Here is a 24,267-nt window from a genome sequence, read left to right on the forward strand (position 1 = left end):
CTTTCACCTGTATGAAAAGTATGGTCACTGGTGCATGCAGTGTCCCAGATTGTAACGGCACAGGCCGGGCTGAGGGACCCACCTCCATGCATGAATTTTGTGCACTGGGCCTCTAGTTTTCTATAGTTCTAATACTCCCAGTTCAAAAAACAATATGAGTATTTTTTAGTAATAACCCATTGTCTTTAGCCCAAGGGCCTCATTAAGGAAAGAAGTATCAAAACCCATGTAACTTTGAATAGTATTTGGCTTCAAATTAGTTGAACATTCCATCATATATTACCTTTTGAATCTCAGAGAAAGCACCCATATTTATTTATTATTTATTTATTATTTTTTAGTAATTCTTTATTGTTGAAAGTATTACATATGTCCCTTCCCCGCCCCTGCCCCCCATTGACCCCCTCCAGCCCGCCCAACCCCCCCCCCCCCCCCGCCCCAGGTCTTCAGCAACCTATTGTCTGTGTCCATGGATTATGCATACATGCATACAAGGTCTTTGGTTGATTACCTCCCACCCACCCACCCTCCCCCACCTTCCCTCTGAGATTCTGCACTCTGTTCCATGCTTCCATGTCACTGGATCCACTCTGTTCATCAGTTTATTTTGTTACGTAGATTCCACATATGAGTGAGATCATGTGATACTTACCTTTTTCTGACTGACTTATTTCACTTAGCATGATATTCTCCAGGTCCTTTCATGCTGTCTCAAAGGGTAAGAGATTCTTCTTTTTTACTGCTGCATAGTATTCCATGGTATAAATGTACCACAGCTTTTGTATCCACTCATCTACTGAGGGGCACTTTGGCTGTTTCCAGATCTTAGCTATTGTAAATTGTGCAAAAGCACCCTTATTTAGAATAGCACTTGGGGACCTTGGGTCCTCAGAGAGAATGCCCTTAAGAAATGCCTTTTTTCCTTAGGAAAAGTATTCCTAGTATTTTCCAGGGCGGAAAGAGATAGTGAGGCATGAAGCAAATTAAGTAGTGTTTAAGATTGTTCTATGAGAGAAAGTTGGAGTGGATATTGGTGTATAAATGTGTCCCACAAAATGACCTGTGACCTGTCATTTTCTTAATAGCTTATTATGTTTTGAATTTAAAGTGCATTTCTTTCTCCTTTGCTTCTTTTTTTCTGGTATGAGTCTACATACCTAGTATAGCCAAAACCTTTTTGTGACCAGAGCCTGGTGACAAAAGGATTCTGGTTCTTTGTGCCCCAGGAAGAGAAGTTCTTGGTTCAGCCCACCTGAACAGAAGCATTGTGGGGAAAGTAGTCATGGTAAATGGATTTCCAAATGTGGCTCATTAATCCTCCTAGGTGAGCCCATGATTAGCATTTTAATCAGTCTCATTTCTGAAATTTTAAAGACTCATTCCGTTCATTATAAGGAAGGAAAAGAGCAGTGGCTGCATTGGTAGAATTCTTTGGTATTTAGAGAATGGGAGACATTGGTACAGGCTAAAGCAGGGGTCCTCAAACTACGGCCCATGGGCCACATGCAAATACAAATATTGTATTTGTTCCCGTTTTGTTTTTTTTTACTTCAAAATAAGATATGTGCAGTGTGCATAGGAATTTGTTCATAGTTTTTTTTTTAAAATTATAGTCCGGCCCTCCAACGGTCTGAGGGACAGTGAACTGGCCCCCTGTTTAAAAAGTTTGAGGACCCCTGGGCTAAAGAGTCAACAAAACTGTATTGTGTGCATGCAGTAAAGGAAGGCAGAGATTGGGAAGCACTGTCTTTATGTTGGTAATAGCCTTCCTCTAAAAGCTCCCAGGAAAAGAAAAAGTTGACTTGCTCCCCTATTAGCAGTTATTTTAGTGTTATTTAGAATGTGAGTTCATCCCCATTTCCTCTTTACCTAATTGACGTTAGGACATTTAATTAGGTCAATTGTGGTTAACTTTTTGAATTTTTATTTTGAAGTAATTTCAAACTTACAGAAGTGTTGCAAGAATAATACAGAGGAGTTGCATATACTCTTTTGTGAATTGTTTTTATTATTGTCTTTCACTCTCCACATACACAGGCATATACTATAAGTGGGTAAAATTTTTCTAAACCATTTGCGAGTGGGTTATATACATCATGACCTTTTATCCCTTACTACTTCAGTGTATATTTCCTAAGTATATTCTCTTACATAATCTATATTTAGTACAGTTATAAAATTCAAGAAATTTAATATTATTATAATAATTTACTATTCATATTTCAATTTTGTCAATTGTCCCAATAATAAACTTAAAAAAAATTTCCCCCTTCAGTCAAGAATCATATACTGCATTTAGTTGTCATGTTTCTTCAGTCTTGCAGGCCGGTGCTCTATCCACTGAGCCAAACCAGCTAGGGCAGTTGTCATATTTCTTTAGTCTTCTTTAAGAGAGAGGAAGGGAGAGGGAGAGAGGGAGAGGGAGAGAGAGACATTGATGTGAGAGAGAAACATTGATTAGCTGACTCCTGTTTGCTCCCTTCTCTCCTCTGCTCCCCTCCCTCCTCTTTCTTCTTACTTTCTTTTTTTTTAAAAGAGAATGTTCCTCACTTTGGGTTTGATTGCTGTTTCTTCATGTTTACATTCAAGTTATGCATGTCTGGCATGAATCTACATGCCACTACTGATAACAGTGTCCTCAGGATATATGTGGAGATACCTCTCTCATTGGTGATATTAAATTTTTTAAAATCCTCACCCAAGGATATATTTTTATGATTTTTTCTTTTTTAAGAGAGGGAGAGGAAGGGGGGGGGGAGAGGGAGAGAGAGAGAAAGAAACATCAGTGTGAGAGAGAAGCATCAATTAGTTGCTTCCTGACCAGGGATCGAACCCAAAACCTAGGTATATGCCCTGACTGGGAATTGAACCTGCAACCTTTTTATTTTATTTTATATTTTTATTTATTTCAGAGAGGAAGGAAGAGATAGAGATAGAAACATCAATGATTAGAGAGAATCATTAATTGGCTGCCTCTTGCATGCCCCCAACTGGGGACTGAGCCCACAACCTGGGCATGTGCCCTTGACCGGAATCGAACCCAGGACCCTTCATCCTGCAGGTGGACACTTTATCCACTGAGCCAAACCAGCTAGGGTGAACTTAAACCTTGTTGTAAGGGATGATGCTCCAATCAACTGAGCCACCTGGCCAGGGCCGTGCTATTAATTTTCATCAAGGTGTTATGTTATTTGTCCACTGGGTAGGTAGTATTTTTTCTTTGGAACTCACAAGCAATCTGTGGGGAGACACTTTAAGACTATACTTTGTTCCTTTTTAAACTTTCCCTTCACAGTTTATCATATATTGACTAGAGGCCTGGTGCATGAAATTTGTGCACAGGTAGGGTTCCTAGGCCTGGCCAGTGATCAGGGCCAATCTGTGGGGTGACCAGCGGGGCGATCAGGGGGCCCTCACTGGCCCGCCTTGGCTGGCCTGGGGCCTGCAGGCTGGGGCAGCTACTGTGTTGAGCGTCTGCCTCCTGGTGGTCAGTGAGCGTCATAGCGACTGGTTGTTCCACCAGCTGATTTGCATATTAGGCTTTTATTAAATAGGATGATTCTTGTCTGAACTTTTTTCAGGTTGCAGTGATGATGAATTTTGAATGATTGCTTAAATTGCCAGTTCTTAAAAACTTGTACTTAGGCATAGACATTAATGATCTTCTCAGCTTGCTTCTGTTACGAGTGTCTCTTCTTTTTAAGAAACACCATTGCATGCCCTAAAGGTCTATATTTATTTTCTTGTTTGTTTGTTAATCCTCACCTGAGGATATTTTTTCCATTGATTTTCTTAGAGAGAGTGGAAGGGAGAGAGGGAGGCAGAATGAGAGAGGAAAACATCAATCTGAGAGAGACACATCTATTGGTTGCCTCCCATACTCGTGGGATGGAGCCTGCAACCCAGATACATGCCCCCGACCCGGAATTGAACCCAAGACCCTTCTTGCACAGGCCAGTGCTCTAACCTCTGAGCCACGCCAGCTAGGGCTGTATTTCTTTATGCCGTTGGTGATTCTGTTTTTAAAAATACTAACTAGCCCTAGCCGGCTTGGCACAGTGGATAGAGTGTCGGCCTGTGGACTGAAGGGTTGCAGATTTAATTCCAGTCAGGGGCACATGCCTGGGTTGCGGGCTCGGTGCCCAGTGGGGGATGTGCAGGAGGCAGCCGATCAATGATTCTCATCATTGATGTTTCTTTGCTTTTTTTAAAATATATTTTATTGTTTTTTTACAGAGAGGGAGGGAGAGGGATAGAGAGTCAGAAACATCAATCAACTGCCTCCTGCACACCCCCTACTGGGGATGTACCTGTAACCAAGGTACATGCCCTTGACCAGAGTCGAACCTGGGACCCTTCAGTCTGCAGGCTGACGCTCTATCCACTGAGCCAAACCGGTTAGGGCTCATCATTGATGTTTCTATCTCTCCCTCTCCCTTCCTCTCTGAAATCAATAAAAATATATTAAAAAGATACTAACTAAAAAGAGATTTGAAAATTGGAGAAAGGTTTATCTCAGTAGGGCTTGACTAGGGGCTTAATAATTTTCTACATTATGGCAACATAACCCAACTGAAATTTGTTCTCTACTCAACCAACAGCATAAATGCTTCTCTAAGTCAGGCTGGGAACAGCCACATGAAGCTGATTCCCTTTTCTCTCTTTCTTTTCCCCCTCTCTCCTTTAAATAAGTGGGATAGTAATATGAATTCATCATCATATTTCAGCTTTTATTCTCAAATCTATTTTAAAAGCCAGATTGGGCTCATGAAGAACTTCTACTTGCCCTAGCTGGCTTGGCTCAGTGGGTAGAGCGTCAGCCTGTGCACTGAGGGTCCTGGGTTTGATTCTGGTCAAGGGCACATGCCTGAGTTGTGGGCTTGATCCCCAATAGGGGTTATGCAGGAGGCAGCCAATCAATGATTCTCTCTCATCATTGATGTTTCTATTTCCCTCTCCCTCCCTCTCTGAAATCAACAAAGAAAAAATATATATATATATATATGAACTTCTACTTTAGCTTTAAAAAATCTGTCTAGGACAGTGGTTCTCAACCTCCCTAATGCCGCAACCCTTTAATACAGTTCTTCATGTTGTGGTGACCCCCAATTTCATTGTTACAAATTGAACATAATTAAAGCATAGTGATTAATCACAAAAACAATATGTAATTATATATGTGTTTTCCGATGGTCTTAGGCGACCCCTGTGAAAGGGTTGTTCGACCCCCAAAGGGGTCGCGACCCACAGGTTGAGAACCGCTGATCTAGGAGCTTTAAGAGAAAAATAGTTAAATAAGCATTTCCCCATTCTTATTTACTATCACTCTTTTCTCTCCTCTTTTCTTTGCATTTTTCCTTTCTGCCTCTATTTTCCTTTCATTCCTTTGAAGGATCTGATCAATATGCATTTATGTGCCTCCTTAAGAAAAGGTGACAGTTTATTTTGTTCTTTAGATCCCACATATAAGTGAGATCATATGGTATTTGTCTTTTCTCTGACTGGCTTATTTCACTTAGCACAGTAATCTCCAGTTCCATCCATGCTATTGCAAAAGGTAAGGTTTCCTTATTTTTTTTACAGCCACATAGTATTTCATTGTGTAACAAAATAGAAACAGAGTCATGGATACATGGAACAGACTGACAGCTGTTAGAAAGAGGGGGCAGGGGGATACTGAATGAAAGAAAGTGAAGGGATTAGCCAAAGAACATATATGCATAGCCCATAGACACAGATAACAGTGTGGTGATGGCCAGAAGGAAGCGGGGGCGGGGGCTGGGTGGAGGTGGGCAAAGGCAGGAAAATGGGGACAGCTATAACAGCAAGAAAGGAAGGAAGGAAGGGAGGGAGGGAGGGAAGAAAGAAAAGGAAAGAAAGAAAGGAAGGAAGGAGGGAGGGAGGGAGGGAGGGAGGGAGGGAGGAAGGAAGGAAGGAAGGAAGGAAGGAAGGAAGGAAGGAAGGAAGGAAGGAAGGAAGGAAGGAAGAAAGAAAGAAAGAAAGAAAGAAAGAAAGAAAGAAAGAAAGAAAGAAAGAAAGAAAGAAAGAAAGAAAGAAAGAAAGAAAGGAAGGAAAGGTGAGAGAAAGAGGTCTTGCTCTTGAGTCTCAGGTTCTTTGCTGTTACTGTTGCGGAGAGTAGTCTAATGATATGATATTACTAATGAAGGCTTGTCAGCTATCATTATGTTTTGTTGAGGGAACCTTGCCCCTGATAAGGTTTTCTAAAAGAAAGATAAACAGGGAAAGGAGAAAAGAAGAGCAACTGAGAGGCAGGAAGAATGTAGAAATGAACAGAAAGGAGAAGAAGAAAAGGACTTGGGACTTGGGGTACAGAAATGGGTAGGAAGGACCAAGAATACAGAGCTGCTAAAATAGGAAAATGGAAGTCAGCTCTAACATTTACCTTTACCCAGTCCAGTGTTTGGGCTTTCTCCTTTCAGTAGAGTGTACTGTGAGATAATGTGATTTGGGGTGAATGACTTGGTCCTGTTCTTGACTCCTTGGATCCATCCACCCAGAACTGAAGAATTTACCCTGTAATAAGGTGACTTGATAGCCTGATCCTTGTAGGTTGGGTGGAAGAGGCTATTAAGTTATTTTTTTTTTTAGATGACTATTAATAGTTATTTTTAACCTCCCATCTCAATCCCTTCATTGTTTATGCTCCTCCATTGGCTACCATGAGAGCAGTCAAAATTAGCAACTATATAAAATGAGGTACCTCTTATCTCCCCAGTCACTTCCAAAATAAACAGGGAGTAATACTGTCCATATTTTGTCTCACTTTACTCTGAAGGCTACTGATAGAGGAAGCATGGATTAGTGTGTAGTGATTTCTAGGCTCTGTCCTCTGGATAAATTCCCCTCTGAATGCTGTGGCTGAGTGACAGGACCATGTGGCAGGAGTGCAGCTGGAAGTATATCATTGGCAGATTTGGGTTGGGTAAATATAGCAGGAGCAGGATGTCAGTGTGGGAGATGGATTGTTCTGGGAAAGGAAGTGTTGTCTTTCGTCTGAGAAACAATTTCCTGCACTTCTGGGGCTCTTGCTTTCTCCTTCTTCTTCTCCTTCTTCTTTGTTTTCAAGTCAGAATAGGAGTTGGCAAGGCTTGGGTATATTTGCCCTATTCTATCTCTGGGTGCCTGAGACATTTGAAGTTGGGAGTAGGTCTATTCCCAAATCTAGTTAAGAAATGGACCCAGCCGAAACCGGTTTGGCTCAGTGGATAGAGCGTCGGCCTGCGGACTGAGGGGTCCCAGGTTCGATTCCGGTCAAGGGCATGTACCTGGGTTGCGGGCACATCCCCAGTGGGAGATGTGCAGGAGACGGCTGATCGATGATCCTCTCCCATCGATGTTTCTGACTCTCTATCTCTCTCCCTTCCTCTCTGTAAAAAATCAATAAAATATATTAAAAAAAAAAAAGAAATGGACCCAATAAAATAGCCATAACTATGCCTTACAGTTCACTTTTTACATTCTTAAATTAAAGCACATATCTACATAGAGCCTCTTTTAAAAAATTAATCATTCTTTTAATAATACAGACAGGTTGAGAGACAAAAATAATTATACAAAGAAAATCAACTCTATTGAAAGTCAGACATGAGACACCAGCTGGCAGGAAACAGCTGGGATGCTTCTGGGGGCTAGACTCTTCCACACCAGAACTTAACTCTTCAAGTTATCTCTGTTATCTAAGCTACTTAAAATGGCTGTCTACTTACCAACAATCTACATAAAAAACTAAATATACTAAATTATGCGCTATTTTACAATTGACAAGGACTTTACAGTTTAGAAAGTGCTTTTGCATTTTTTTTTTTTTACTTTTTAAAATAGCCTTTTTATTTTAGAATATATTTAGATTGATAGAGAAGTTGTAAAGTAGTTTCCATGTTCCCCAGACCAAGTTTTCCCTATTATTAACATTTTAGTATGGTACATTTGTCACAATTAATGAACCAATATTGATGTGTTGTATTAACTAAAGTTCTTACTTTATTAAAATTTTCTTGGTTTTCACATAATGGCCTTTTCCTGTTTAGGATTACATTTAGGATACTACATTATATTTAGTTGTTATGTCTACTTAGGCTTCTCTTGGCTGTGGCAGTTTACAGATATATTTTTCATTTAAATTTCATAACAACCTATAAAATAGAATTGACCTCTGTTGGTATCCTCCTTTTTATAGATAAAACTAAGGCTCTAGAAAGGTTAAGTGACATGTTCAAGGTTACATAGTTATTAAAATGTGATTATAATATATGAAAAAGGCAGTGAGGTAACTATTCATTTGCTTTTGATGTGGATGAGGGCAGAACTGTAGCTAACTTTCGAGTGGAACATTTGCAGGAGAGGAGCAAGAGACAGAGGCGAATATAGCTTACTTTTTTCTGGACAATTCTACCTTACCTGAATACAAATTAATATTATTATTTTAATCATAACTCCATGGGGAATACCCTTTTCCTTTGTAATTCTGCTTTGTCTACCAAAGAAGCCAGTCCCAGAGAATCCTGGGCTGCCCATCTAGTTACCTTGTTTTCTAGCAGCATACTTCAGGCTACTTCACGGGTCACTGTTGTTAGACACCCAAGTTCAGTGGAAAGGCCCACTGAAAGCATGACATAAACACTAACATAACCAGGCTATTTTTGACATACGTGAAGGTAACTATCTGGGACAAAAGCACATGAGTTTTTGTTTGTTTGTTTTTCTATAGAGAACCCACAGTTCAGTTTTATTCAGAGCAAAGAAAAAAGATATTTTGATCATACTGGAAGAAACTCAGCCATAGGTTTGGAATCTGTACCCAAACTACACATGCAATGAAGACAATATTCTGCTAATACAGTTGATTTGCTGCTGCATTTGTCTACTGTTTGCCTAATATTAACAACTAGGGGCCCGGTGCACGAAATTCGTGCACTGGGTGTGTGTGGGGAGGGGAGTGTCCCTCAGCCCAGCCTGCCCCCTCTCACATACTGGGAGCCCTCAGGCGTTGACCCCCATAACCCTCCAATCGCAGGATCGGCCCCATGCCCAGGCCTGATGCCTCGGCCAGAGGCGTAGACCCCCATCACCCTCCGATCGCCTGATCGGCCCCTTGCCCAGGCCTGACGCCTCCGCCAGAGGCATAGACCCCTATCACCCTCCAATCGCCTGATCGGCCCCTTGCCCAGGCCTGACGCCTCCGCCAGAGGTGTCAGGCTTGGACAGGGGACCCCCATCTCCCCCTGATCACTGGCTCTGGCCCCCGCCCAGGCCTGAGGCCTCTGGCCCAGGAATCATGCCTGGGCAGGGGACCCCCATCTCCCTCTGATCGCTTGCTCCACCCCCCGCCCAAGCCTGACGCCTCTGACCCAGGCTTCAGGCCTGGGCAAGGGGACCATCATATCCCCCCAATGCCCGGCTCCGCCCCCCACCCAGGCCTGATGCCTCGGCTAGAGGAGTTGACCCTCATCACCCTCCGATCACCAATCACCGGATCGGCCCCTTGACCAGGCCTGAGGCCTCTGGCAGAGGTGTCAGGCCTGGGCAGGGGACCCCCAGCTCCCCGCGGTTGCAGGCTCCGCCCCTGCCCAGGCCTAACACCTCTGGCCTAGGCATCCGGCCCGGGCAGCGGGGACCCGCAGATGCAGCAGCCCCACGATCATGGGCTCCGCTTTAGGCCCAGGCAAGGGACCCCTAGCTCCCGGGACTGCCAGCTTCGACCGTGCCCAGCTCCCATCGCTGGCTCCACCCCTACTTCCTGCTATCACTGGCCAGGGCAGAAAAGGCACCTGATTCTCCGATCACGGCTGGGGGGCAGGGCAAAGGCGGCCCCAGGGCCGCCTTTGCCCTGCCCCCCAGCTCTTAGCTCCCCCCTGGGTTTCCGATCACTGTCAGTGGCAGGGGGCTTCTTCCTGCTTTCCCTTTCGCCTCCCTGCATTGTGCCTACATATGCAAATTAGCCGCCATCTTGTTGGCAGTTAACTGCCAATCATAGTTGGCAGTTAACTGCCAATCATAGTTGGCAGTTAATTTGCATATATCCCTGATTAGCCAATGAAAAGGGTATCGTCGTACGCCAATTACCATTTTTCTCTTTTATTAGATAGGATTATAAACAGAGCAGTGCAACTAGTATTTGGAACAGTCCTTACAGTGTTACAGTGTCAGGCACAACTTTTCACTTTTCTTCGCACCACGGGTTCTCTGCGTACCTGGGCTTCCTCTTCTTCAGGAAAGTCATTTTTTATATGGAAGGTCTTGCGAATCTCTTCAGGGGTTTTCCCCTTGATCATATTGGCAACAGTCAGAATTAGTTCAGATAGTGTTCCTTGGTCAACTTTGAGGAATTCTGGGTCCCAAACAGGAATATCATATGTTCGCTTCTCTTTGTTCTCATCATCCTCAGGAGGAGGAAGGTCATCCTTGTGGTGGGTGCAGCACTGAATGACCTTTTTTGATATTGCTGCATTAACATTTGGTAGTGGAACTGGGTCATCGTCGCCTTCATCATCCATTCCCAGATCTTCTAACATGGTCTTGATAGTCACAGATTGTTTGGCAATTTCAACATCAACTTCAAATATCTCTCCATCAGAACTCTGCAATTTAATTGAAGGCATGGTGCTCGGTCTCAAGGAGAGAGCGGGCCGGAGGCTGACGAGAGCCGGGCAGCGTCAGCAGAACCAAAAGGAAAAAGGTGGAGAACAAGGCCATTTACCCACATGAGTTTTTTAATTCTGATGTTTAGTTGGGGAGGCTGAAGTTCTGAAGAGGGGTTAATAGATTAACAGAACTGTAGCGCTGAGAGATAGTGGAAAAATTAAAAATCTAACAAGACATGGCAATTACTGGCTCTGAGTGCTCTACCAAGAGGGATGAGTGAGGGGGAAGGGTGAGAGTAGGTAAAGTGTAGTATGTTACCCATGATCTTAGATTCTATTAAAAGGTCATCTCAGGGTGATAGAAACCATGAAGGTACAAGCCATCAGATCTTTTTTTTTGTTTTGTTAATCCTCACCTGAGGATATTTTTCCATTGATTTTTAGGGAGAGTAGAAGGGAGAGGGAAAGATAGGGAGAAACATTGATGTGTTTCACATCAATTGGTTGCCTCTTTCATGACCGCCCCCCCCCCCCTTCCCCGGGCCTGGGCCAGAGAGGAGCCTGCAACCAAGATATGTGCCATTGATTGGAATTGAAGTGGAACTCTTTGGTCTGCAGGTGGACACTCTATCCACTGAGCCAAACCGGCTAGGGCCAAACCATCAGATCTTAAGGGAGGGAATAGCAACTCTTGCCTATAGATGTAGTCATAGGATTATACTTGTATCCTAAAGGGCAACTTTTAAAGTGCTCCAACTTAAGCTGATGGGGTCATTAGTTTATTGATATCATTAGCAACCACTTTTATTGAGCAGTGTTTTTAAACTAATGGGCATGGGATACTTTTCAGTTTATGCCTTTATGATATACTACAGCAGTGGTTCTCAACCTTCCTAATGCCGCGACCCTTTAATACAGTTCCTCATGTTGTGGTGACCCCCAATTTCATTGTTACAAATTGAACATAATTAAAGCATAGTGATTAATCACAAAAACAATATGTAATTATATATGTGTTTTCCGATGGTCTTAGGCGACCCCTGTGAAAGGGTTGTTCGACCCCCAAAGGGGTCGTGACCCACAGGTTGAGAACCGCTGTACTAGAGGCCTGGTGCATGAAATTTGTGCGCCAGTACAGTCCTAGGCCTGGCCTGTGATCAGGGCCATCTTCCAATTATAGGAGTCTTTAAACATCACAGGATGGATTTCATACTCTGAAAATGCTTTGCTTCAATAATTTGAAAGAAAAAATGTGAAAGACAATATAAAGAATGACTGTTTGAAGTGTTTCTACCAGAAAATCCTATCCATTGGTGAGATTGAAACTGCTCTTTGGTAGGGAAAAGACTGAGAGGATCTCTTGTTCAGAATGCAAGAGAAGAGATGAAATACCTATGTCTCCAGAGAACTCTGTATTGAGCTTTAATGAAGGAGGGGGAAATTCCTTACTGTGGTCTTGCATAATGTAAAAATCTTCATATGAGCCTCAGCAGATGTAGAGTCTCCAAGGGGGAGATTGTGGCTAGTTCAAGCAGCTTGGGTTCAGTAAGCCTCCAGTGGGAGTACAAGACAGAGATGGCTCACTGACATTTCTACTTCAGGACAACCAGTTTTGTTAAGTGGAAAGCTACCAGATCTACTTCACTTTTGCAAGAATCCTGAATGATCCCTTTACACTATGGACTGAGGTGACTACTTGTCTCTATAAAAGTTACAGAGGAGACCCCACAGGCTTTAATTGGAACTTACTTATGGTTTCCCAGAAACAAAGCTCATATCCTATTAAAGCACTTTAGAAAAATAAAGTAGAACTAGAGATAAGAAAATCTTTCATTTTCAAGAACCGTTTTTAAAAATCGGGGTGAAATTCATATAACAGAATTAATCATTTGAAAGTGAACAATTTAGTGGCAATTATTTCATTCATAATGTTGTACAACCACCACCTCTATGTAGTTCATTTTCTTCACCTCCAAAAGGAAAGCCTATATCCATTAAGTAGTTGCTTCCCCTTCTCCCTTCCCTGCAAACCCTGACAATCACCAATCTGCATTCTGTCTCGATGGATTTACCTGTTCTGGATATTTAATATAAATATAATAATTATTTATATAATTATATCTATATAAATAATTTGTATCTAGCTTCTTTGACTTAACATAGTGTTTTCAAGGTTCTAGCTTTTGTATCTAGCTTCTTTGACTCTTTGACTTAACATAGTGTTTTCAAGGTTCATCCACATTATAGCATGAATCTGTACTTTATTCCTTTTTATGGCTGAATAATATTCTACTGTGTTTATATACCAGTTTGTTTTTCCATTCATCCACTGATGGGCATTTGAACTGTTTTACTTTTTGGCTATTGTTAATGGGGCTGCTAGGAATATATGTGTATGTGTATTTGAGTACTTATTTTCAAATTTTTTGAATTATATGCCTAGGAGTGGAATTACTAGATCATATTGTTACTTACTCTATGTTTAACTTTTTGAGGAACTGCCACAAATGTTTTCCACAATGGCTGAACCATTTTACAGTCCTAACAGCAATGTGTGAGGTTTCCAGTTTCCCCACATTCTCACCAACAATTGTGATTTAACAGTTTTTTAAAATTATAGCTTCAAAATCTTTTGAGACTGGATAGAACTATGATGATAAAACCTTTTCCAGTCCTTGTGGATCTCCTACGATGCTTCCCTTGAAGTAGCTACATGGCTCTTGTAGGCCAAATAAGGCATTGCAGTTTAGCTTTGTGCTGAAGAATGACTTTCTTGAAAAATCTGAAGCAAACATAATCATCACAACTGATATGGGTTGCCTATATAGGGCTGAAATCTGATTTGCCAAAAAAAGAGTGTCGGTTACATTTTGGGTCTTGAGAGTAGATTGTGGTATTTCAGGTTTCATCTCCCATTAGAATCCTGACCAGGCAGTGGTCTGGGTCTTGCTGACTGTACAGGAGGTTCAGTTTGTTTGCAGATTGCCAGTTTACTTTCCTACTTGCTGAATAACTTTCTGAAAAGGGAGTTAACTCTAATTTCTTAGTAACTGATTCTTTTAAAGATGTTATATAGCCCTGACTGGTTTTGCTCAGTGGATAGAGCGTCAGCCTGCGGACCAAAGGTTCCTGGGTTCGATTCCAGTCAAGGGCATGTACCTTGGTTGCGGGCATATCCCCAGTGGCGGGGGTGTGTGCAGGAGGCAGCTGATCGATGTTCCTCTCTCATCGATATTTCTAACTCTCTATCCCCCTCCCTTCCTTGCTGTAAAAAATCAATAAAAAGAAAATATATTTTTAAAGATGTTATATAAACTAAAACTAGTTTTAGTTGTTATTCCATTACTACTTATATGAGATTACATACAGACACTAAAACTCTAGTGTTCCCCCTTTTCTTTTTCTTTTTGGCTATCTGGCAGGATAGTTTCTTATTTTGATGTCTCTGCATCAAATTATTGAGTTCCTAAATGTCTTTTTCTTACCTTCTCTTTTTTAGGCCATCAATTTCTACTTCTTGTGTCTATATATTGTGATTTATCTAATAGTAGTCACTATTGTTAATATTTTAGTATGCCTTATCTACATTTATTTTTGATATACTACAGCAGTGGTGACAATTACTTTATTCTTGTGGAAGGAGAAAATTGATGCTGGGATATGAGATACTTAAATTTCTAGTTCTTTCTGTTGTCTCTACTAATCTAGTTTTTCTTTTTTTTTCAACACTGCTTTCTCTAGTTTATGTGTTGAGTGGTCGATTTTTCTGACTTCTAGTAAATTTTTTTTGTTACTGTACTGTTTGCTGTGTTATTTCTTTATAATATTTTATGTCAATAAGTTTCAGTGTTTATTGCTTCCATTGGTTTCTTTTTTTAAAAAAATGAGTTTGGATCACTTTTCAAAGTAAACAAAAAATTGTAGTCTCTACTGTATCTTCCCCTCACCCCCAACACACACTAGGTTTATAAATGCATCCTCACCATTTGATCAAAGTCAGGCTTTGAATAAGGCTGTATAATAGTCAGGTGTGGTTGAATGACATGGATGTCTGGATTTGGTCTTGAGAGATTTGGGGATGTACAAGTGTGAGGGTTTTCTCTCTCTCTCTCTCTCTCTCTCTCTCTCTCTCTCTCTCTCTCTCCTCCAATAATGTACTGTGGTTGAGTTGTAACATTTATTAAACCACTCCTCACATTGCCTGTTTTCAAAGCTTATCAGGATGACTTTGATTTAGTTATTTGGAACCAAAAAGGCAGTTGTAGAGCCTGGTCTGGAGTTGTGGAGCAGTAATATATCAAAGATCAGACTTAGGTCCCAGTGGGATTATTCCTCAAGATTTATTTGCCTGGATGTACACACAGGAGCCAAATAGTATGTATGGGAAGCTTTGCTGGAATGTAAATTGGACACATTTTGTTGGAACCTGCAGGGGATTTTCGCTGTTTCATAATTTTTCAAAGGTTTGTTATACATCAGACAGTCACTGCCTCTTCTTTAAATCTTTAAATCCCCCTTCTTTTTCCTGTTGTAAAGGTCAGATTTTTTTTGACAACTGTGTGCAGGAACAAGATTTGCTAAATCCCTTCATTTTTATTCATACAAATATCAGCATTCAGTGAGCATCAGTTATCCCAGCATTTAGAGGTAAGGAAAACTCAGGGAAAATCTTGTGAATCTCAGCTTAGTGCCAGGCATATATCTCTGGGAATAAGTTTGCTGCCTCAACTTTAACCCTTGACTGCTCTGGTATGGGACAACACCCTCACAGTGGCTAGCATGTGAAGCCTACTTGTACTACTAACCTCATGTCTATGGCTGTAAGGTAGATGATATAATTAGGGGGAGGGAGCTGTGTTGGACTCTTCTGATGCCAATCCTTAGATTAGTGTTGAAGGAGAAGGACAATTAATTCCCTCCAGTAGAGCCCCTTTAGCCTTACTTAGCTTTTAGTGGTATCTTGGGCAGCAGACTATTTTTAATTTGAAGATGATCTTTTTTTCACCCAGTAGATGAAATCATGATATTATAATATACTACAGTTTTCCATCAAACTATTTAGGTTGAGGTCTTGTTATCTATTGCTATATAACAAAATACTCTAAACTTATCTGCTTAAAAATTGTTTTATTATTTCATACAGTTTCTGGGGGTCAGGAATCTGGCTAATGTTTCTGGCTTAGGGTCTGTCAAGATGGTCCACCTGGGCTATAGTCATTTGAAGGGTTGGCTGGGCTAGAGAATCCATCCCAAAGTTCACTCATATGGCTATTAGGAAGAAGCTCAGTTTCTCACAGGCTGTTGTCTTGAGGCGTCAGTTACTTGCAATGTGGGTCTCTTTATATAACTGCTTGCAACATGGCAGTTGGCTTTCCCCTAGGTGAGCAATCCAAGAGAGAGCGCAGAAGCCACACTGTCTTTTCTGACCTAGACTCAGAAGTAATGGACCATCACTTCTGCCATGTTATATTGGTCATTCAGACCAACCCAGATACATTCTGGGAGAGGATTGCACAAAGGTCATTGTCATTGGGAGTCAACTTGGAGGCTGGCCTCACATGATGTTAAGTGGATATTTACTTGGAATTAAAGACTGACTTCCCCACCTCCCCAGAAAAAGTACATTTTCACACTTAGCTCTCTCTCTGTCTTTTCTCAAACTCCCATGTCTCTGAAATTATTTAGGGTGTACATGGCAAATAAATATATGTGTGAATGTTGTTTCAACATGTGAATCTCCTTTTCTTCCATTGCCATCTCAGCCTTAAGCACTAATAAAAACCTCTTTTTCTTTTCTTTTCTTTTTTTCTAAAGCAAGTCAGTAAGCTTTCTCTTTCCCTCCACCCTTTCTCTTCCTTTCCAGGGAGTACCTGTAGTAGCTGGTTCAAGGAGCCCTCTCCTTATTAGAACCCCTCAGTTGGATTCAAGTAATCTTTTGTTTCCTCAACCCATATACCATTGACCTTTAAAATTTGTTGCAAATAGACTAGTATGACCACCATTATGGGGCCACCATTGATCTTAAAGACTGAGATATATAATGATATGAGCTCTTCTTGAATCCAACTGAGGGGTTCTATCCAGGAGCTCTGAAATGGAGATAAAGATCTTGTACATGGAAGATATTTTAAAACTAAATTATTTGTCTGTTACTTGGTGGTTTTATTTGGTCCTTTGTATACCAGTCAGAAAAGAGCCTGAAGAATTATTTGCTATTCTTCACTTTTGTAGGACAAGCAGGTCTATAGTCATAGGTTGATCCTGAAGCTAACCAGGGACACTGTCTTGCTTGTTCGGGGATTATGAAAGCTATGCTACAGTGACATCTTTCCTCCACCTTGGTATATTCCAAACTCTATACCTGATAACAGAAATCTTTGTTGTGAAATTGAACTCGTTCAGCAATTGCAAGGTTAAACAGAGAATTAATTCCATTTCTCAAAAATTCCGGAGAATCTTTGACTTACTAGGAAAGCCTAAAACCATGAATGAACTCTGGTCTTATATTCTTGTTATCATTGACTGGCTAAGTTGCAAATTTATACCTGGGAAAATCCATTGAATGCTTTTATTGGCTTGGGCTTTACAGAACAAGAGATGATCCAAAATTGTGTTTAAGTCTATAGAAGATTATAAACAAAAGTAACAAAGTAGTCAAACAAGAATAAGATCTTTTCTCCATAAAATCACTTTTTACCTAACTCTCTGACCTCCCCTAATCCTTATTATTATACATACATAATTTAAATAGTTTAATCATTACTTTTGTTCCTTTTATTTATTTAACATAATTTAATACAGAATTCCCCATCCATTTACCTATGTAGATATATTATTTTTAACAGCACTATAAAAATACATCAAAGTAACTATTTAAAAAAATTTTCAATTTATTGCCTGTAGTGAACTTTAATTATCTTTGTACTGATAACATTATTTCCCTTTCTAATTATTTTTATGAAATAATAGTCCCATTAGTAGAATGATTGAACTTATAGCTGTGTTATATCTGATATTGAGTTTTCTAACTTTTTTTTTATTTTTGCTAATTTATTTGACAAAATGATAACCTTTATCGTTTGTTTTATATTTCTTTAATTATTAGCATTTTCTCAAATGTTTTACTCTTTGGATATTTTCCTATGTGAATGATCTGTTCTTAATTTTTGGCCACTTATTTGACAGAAATTGGAGTGTCCTTTCAAATTTCTATTAGCAACTTTCATACACAGATAATGCTTTTTTATATTTTCATATTTATTGCCAGTGTCTCCTGCCCCCCGCCCCCATACTATGGGCTGTTTGAACCTAGGTAGGTAGAGGTATTTTTAGGTTTTACAGAGAGGTGCTTGGGTATCAACTAGTTTGTTTGCATTTGAAGTGTAGAAATGAGAGGTCCTGTGAGAACATTTGGCTCAGGATGTGCATGGGAGCCTCTCTGTGTGGAGAGTAGGCAATCCAAGGTGTAAGGAGGGGAGATGAGGACAAGGCTGACACCAGATCTATAAATAATCTAAAGTTTAGCTTTGTGCTTTGAAATAGGAATTAGCTCACTTTTATTGTCTTCCCCAAGTTATTTACTGTTTGGCCATGAAGAGGAGGCATTAGGATTTTTGGAGAAAATATTACTGTTTTCAGCTCTCACAAAGTGAAAAGTGCTGATATGGTTTAGTTCTGCCTCTTGTTTTCTCATTTCTCTTAGAGTGAGATGACTGAATGAAACGTCTGGGTTTAGGGATTTGTTTAACTAGATATGATACCCAGCTTCCTAAGTAAGAAAGTGAAATTCTAAATAGTGGAAGGTCCTGTATCCCTTTGGAGTGGCACCATGCCTAAGGACAGATTGATCATGTGAAAGGTGGAGGTGGTAATCCAGCATGTAATTTTTTTCACCATTGAGCAGTCTTTTTTTTTTTTAAACCTCTGTTATAGACTGTCATGCCTTATCATTCTCATATCTGCAGAGTTAGAGATCCAGACTCTTAGAACTTTTTCTAAGGTCCTAGTTCCTAGTATTTACTCTGGGCTGTCAATTTTCTTTTCTAAAATAAGAATATTCTCTAAGGTCCCTAAAGTCCTAAGGTTCTTTGGGCCCATTGTCTTCTCACAATTTGGAAATACTTTCAGAAGGATTTTATTCTATATGAATGCCATTGAATTTTGCTTGTAATGAAAAATTTGATGTTGGAATATTACAGAGTATAATTTAAAGAAGAAAATATACACACTTTTACTTCTATGCATTTTGACGCAGTGTAATTTTTCAATTTCCCTTTGTCCTGTTATTGTCTAGTTAGGTTACTTTTCAGATAAACTGTGCTTCAAACTTGTTATGTAATTTTATAATGGCCATTTTAGTTTCAAGTGGATAATTTCAAGATCTTTATTTCTTTTTCTTTTTATATATATATATTTCATTGATTTTTTACAGAGAGGAAGGGAGAGGGATAGAGAGTCAGAAACATCGATGAGAGAGAAACATCGATCAGCTGCCTCCCGCACACCTCCCACTGGGGATGTGCCCGCAACCAAGGTACATGCCCCTGGCTGGAATCGAACCTGGGACCCCTCAGTCCACAGGCCGACACTCTATCCACTGAGCCAAACCAGCCAGGGCAAGATCTTTGTTTCTTTAAAAAATTTCAATAATTCTTGCCCAGCCAGAGTGGTTCAATGGTTGAGCTTTGACCTATGAACCAGGAGGTCAAGGTTCAATTTCTGATCAGGGCACATGCCCAGATTTTGGGCTTGATTTCTGGTGGGGGGTGTGTAGAAGATAGCTGATCAATGATTTCCTCTCATCATTGATGTTTCTCCCTCTCCCCTCCTCTCTAAAATCAATAAAAATATGTTAAAAATGTTTTTATTTTTTTTTAATTAAATCTTTATTGTTCAGATTATTACATTTGTTCCTCTTTTTTCCCCTCCATAACTCCCCTCCTCCCAGTTCCCGCCCCACCCTCCGCCCTCACTCCCCACCCACTGTCCTCATCCATAGGTGCACAATTTTTGTCCAGTCTCTTCCCGCATCTCCCACAACCCTTTCCCCCCCCAAGAATAGTCAGTCCATTCCCTTTCTATGTCCCTGATTCTATTATAATCACCAGTTCATTCTGTTCATCAGATTATTTATTCACTTGATTCTTAGATTCACTTGTTGATAGATGCATATTTGTTGTTCATAATTTGTATCTTTACCTTTTTCTTCCTCTTCCTCTTCTTAAAGGATACCTTTCAGCATTTCATATAATCCTGGTTTGGTGGTGATGAACTCCTTTAGCTTTTCCTTATCTGTGAAGCTCTTTACCTGACCTTCAATTCTGAATGATAGCTTTGCTGGATAAAGTAATCTTGGTTGTAGGTTCTTGGCATTCATCACTTTGAATATTTCTTGCCACTCCCTTCTGGCCTGCAAAGTTTCTGTTGAGAAATCAGCTGACAGTCGTATGGGTATTCCCTTGTAGGTAACTGAGTTTCTTTCTCTTGCTGTTTTTAAGATTCTCTCTTTATCTTTTGCTCTTGGCATTTTAATCATGATGTGTCTTGGTGTGGTCCTCTTTGGATTCCTTTTGTTTGGGGTTCTCCGCGCTTCTTGGACCTGTAAGTCCATTTCTTTCACCAGGTGGGGGAAGTTTTCTGTCATTATTTCTTCGAATAGGTTTTCAATATCTTGGTCTCTCTCATCTTCTGGCACCCCTATAATTCTGATGTTGGTACGCTTGAAGCTGTCCCAGAGGCTCCTTACACTATCCTCGCATTTTTGGATTCTTTTTTCATTTTGCTTTTCCGATTGGGTGTTTTTTGCTTCCTCGCATTTCAAATCATTGACTTGATTCTTGCGCTCCTCTGGTCTGCTGTCGGGAGTCTGTATAATATTCATTATTTCAGTCCGTGTATGCTTAATTTCTAGTTGGTTCCCCAACATAACATCGAGGGTCTCATTAGTTTTCTTGTAGATCTCATTAAGTTTATCGGCGGCTTCTAAACAGTTCTTGAGAGACCTTAAAAGTGTGGTTCTGAACTCTATATCTTCCATTGACAATTTTGTCCTGTTTCTTTGTCTCCGCATTTTGTTATGTTTCCTTGGTGCACCCCCTAGTGGTCTTTGTTCGCAGTCTTATAGTTAAACCTTGATTGTTGTAGCTAATACCAGGGAGGGTTTGACCTCCAGGCCAAGTGGCTATGAGAATCAGCTGTGTCAGCAGTGAGAGAACTTCTGTCCTCTAGGGAGGTGCTAATCTAGCCTTTGCCTGAGGCTACCCAGCAAATGCCTCTGTGCAGGGCTTGGGCGGGGCAGGGCGGGTCACACAGGATCAACAGGGTGGGCCGGAGAGAGCAGTTATGGCGGCTCTCAGTCCTGTCCCCAGGGGCTCTGCCTCTCTGAGTCCCAGCACCCGCTGCAAAGCTCGGAGAGAAAGCTGCACTTGCTCTGACCGAAGCCAGACAGTCCCGCTTCTCCCGTTTGAGTCTGGGTCCCTAAAGACTCGCCCGTATCTGGAGCTCAGAGTCTGCGACTCCCTCCCGATTGAAAATGCCAACCGCGCCCTCCGCCGCCAGCCCGCTCCGCGCACTCCGCACCTCAGAATTTGACTTCAGCACTGCGCCTCCTCTGAGTGTCCGTATGCGTTTCTCTTTCCTCCTAGTTGTAGGACTTCCACTCAGCCAGCGTTCCTGTGGTTCTGGGTGATGTCCGTTCCATCTTTTAGTTTCACTTTTGAAGTAGTTGTTCAAAGCAGCAAACTCCGGCGTTAACCTATGTCGCCATCTTGGTTCTCCAAAAATGTTTTTAATAATTCTTGAAAATGGCTTAACATTGCTTGAGTTCTGAGTGAATGTGTTCTGCTTTTTTTTCTTTTAATGTTAATCTTTATTGTTCAAATTATTACAGTTATTCCTCTTTTTCTCCCGATAGCTCCCCTCCACACACTTCCCACTCCACGCTCTGCCCTTACCACCCCCACTGTCCTCATCCATAGGTGTGTGATTTTTGTCCAATCTCTTCCTGCACCCCCACACCCTTTTCCCCCCGAGAATTGTCAGACCACTTCCTTTCTATGCCCCTGATTCTATTATATTCACCAGTTTATTCTGTTCATCAGATTATTTATTCACTTGATTTTTAGATTCACTTGTTGATAGATATGTATTTGTTGTTCATAATTTGTATCTTTACCTTTTTCTTTTTCTTCCTCTTCTTAAAAAATACCTTTCAGCCTTTCATATAATACTTGTTTGGTGGTGATGAACTCCTTTAGCTTTTTCTTATCTGTGAAGCTCTTTATCTGACTTTCAATTCTGAATGATAGCTTTGCTGGTAAAGTAATCTTGGTTGTAGGTTCTTGCTATTCATCACTTTGAATATTTTTTTTTTAAAAAAAAGATATTTTATTGATTTTTTTTACAGAGAGGAAGGGAGAGGGATAGAGAGTTAGAAACATTGATGAGAGAGAAACATCGATCAGCTGCCTCCTGCACACCCCCCACTGGGGATGTGCCCGCAACCAAGGTACATGCCCTTGATCAGAATCGAACCCGGGACCCTTCAGTCTGCAGGCTGACGCTCTATCCACTGAGCAAAACCAGTCAGGACTTTGAATATTTCTTGCCACTCCCTTCTGGCCTGCATTGTTTCTGTTGAGAAATCAGCTGACAGTCGTATGGGTACTCCCTTGTAGGTAACTAACTGTTTTTCTCTTGCTGCTTTTAAGATTTTCTCTTTGTCTGTTGCTCTTGGCATTTTAATTATGTTGTGTCTTGGTGTGGTCCTCTCTGGATTCCTTTTGTTTGGGGTTCTCTGCGCTTCCTGGACTTGTAAGTCTATTTCTTTCACCAGGTAGGGGAAGTTTTCTGTCATTATTTCTTCAAATAGGTTTTCAATATCTTGCTCTCTCTCTTCTTCTGGCACCCCCATAATTTGGATGTTGGTACGCTTAAGTTGTCCCAGAGGCTCCTTACACTATCTTCATATTTTTGGATTTTTTTTTTTTTTTTTGCTTTTCTGGTTGGGTGTTTTTTTTACTTCTTCATACTTCAAATCTTTGACTTGATTCTTGCAATCCTCTAGTCTGCTGTTGGGTCTCTGTATAATATTCTTGATTTCAGTCAGTGTATGCTTAATTTCTAGTTGGTCCTTTTTCATATCCTCGAGGGTCTCACTAAATTTATCGGCGTTCTAACTAGACTTATTGAGGGTCTTACTAAATTTATTGGCAATTTCTAGAAAATTCTTGAAAAACCTTCTAAGTGTGGTTTTGAACTCTATATCTAGTAGTTTGCTTTCCTTCATTTCTGTCATTTGTGACCTGTTTCTTTGTCTTCGCATTTTGGCTGCTTTCCTGTGTTGATAGAGTGGTATTCTGTGCTAGATGTCCTATAGGGCCCAGTGGCTCAGCGTCCCCTATTACCTGAGGTGGACACTCTTGGTGCACCTCTTTGTGGGCTGTGTGCACAGTCTTGTTGTAGTTAAGCCTTGATTGTAGTTGGTATCACTGGGAGGAATTGACCTCCAGGCCAATTGGCTGTGAGATTCAGGTGTGTCCACGGTGGGAGAACTTCTGTGCTGGAGACACCCTTCTGGGGCAAGACTTGCTTCAGTGGGGCTTTGGTGCTCACTGAGTCTGCCCCCTGAGTGTGTCCCTTATGGATCTGAGGAGTTGTAATCTGGATGGTCCCACTCTGACCACTGGGTACACTGGCTCTTGGATCTCTAAGGAGGTGCTAATTTAGCCTCTGCCTGAGGCTACCTAGCAGGAGGTACAGAGAGATCTGCAGATTCCTCTTCTTTGTTCGGGATTTGGAGATGCCCAGATAAGGCCCAGCTGTGAAGCAATGCAAGCTGCTGTGGGGCCTTGGGCCTTCTTTTGGATGTTCTGGGTCTTTCTGACCCAGCTGCAGTTTGTCAGGTAATTATAGATTGCAAAGGGCCAGGTCATTCATATGCAAAAGCCTCTGTACACAGCTTGGGTGGGGCAGGGTCTCCGGGAATCAACAGGGCGGAGCAAACAGCTATGGCTGATCCTCAGCCCTGCCCTAAGAGGTCCCAGGTCTCAGTGGCTTGAGGTAATTGCTGCAAGCCCCTCTGAGAGAAAGCTACCCTCGAGTTCTGCCCGATGCCAGACAGTCCAGTTTCTCCCTGTATGAGTCTGGGTCCCCAGAGACTCGCCCAGAACTGGAGTTCATAGCAGTCAGGAGCTTGTGTCTTCCTCTCGATTGAAAAAGACAACCGTGTCCTCAGTTGCCAGCCCTTTCTGTGCGTGCCTCTGTACCTCTGCACTTTATTTCCATACCTCCTCTGAGTCTCAGTGTGCTTTTCTCTTTCCTTCTAGTTGTAGAATTTCCACTCAGCCAGCCTTCCTGTGGTTCTGGATGATGTCCGTTTTGTCTTTTAGTTGTATTTTTGAAGTGGTTGTGCGAGGCAGCAATTTCAGGTGTTTACCTATGCCGCCATCTTGGTTTCTCTATCGAATGTGTTCTGTTTTGATATAAAAATTTTTACTCATTAAAATACCTTACATTTTATATATTAACTAGAGGCTCAGCGCACATGAAATCGTGTGAGTAGCTCGCTTCCGCTTGCCTCAGCTGGCCGCTCTGCCCATTGCTGCTCGTAGCTCGCACCCTGCCCCGCCTGCTGCGAGAGCCGCTGCTTGTTTGGTTGTGACGCCAC

General features: G+C 41.3%; 2 protein-coding genes across 14 annotated transcripts in view; one reads left to right on the plus strand and one right to left on the minus strand.

The window, feature by feature from the left end:
* GBF1 (golgi brefeldin A resistant guanine nucleotide exchange factor 1) overlaps nt 1-24,267 on the plus strand; it is a 127,759-nt gene that overhangs the window by 27,293 nt on the left and 76,199 nt on the right. The window lies entirely within an intron of this gene.
* Nucleotides 10,149-10,738, minus strand: LOC132214273 (S-phase kinase-associated protein 1-like). Its single transcript, XM_059661210.1, has one exon. It carries the CDS (start codon nt 10,617-10,619, stop codon nt 10,164-10,166), a length of 456 nt encoding a protein of 151 aa, XP_059517193.1. The 5' UTR covers nt 10,620-10,738; the 3' UTR covers nt 10,149-10,163.

This window comes from Myotis daubentonii, chromosome 13, assembly GCF_963259705.1.
Source record: "Myotis daubentonii chromosome 13, mMyoDau2.1, whole genome shotgun sequence".
NCBI classification, from domain to species: Eukaryota; Metazoa; Chordata; class Mammalia; order Chiroptera; family Vespertilionidae; genus Myotis; species Myotis daubentonii.

Bases quoted from the DNA above. Each gene is read 5' to 3' on its own strand.
- LOC132214273 (XM_059661210.1), bottom strand. From the start codon at position 10,619: ATGCCTTCAATTAAATTGCAGAGTTCTGATGGAGAGATATTTGAAGTT.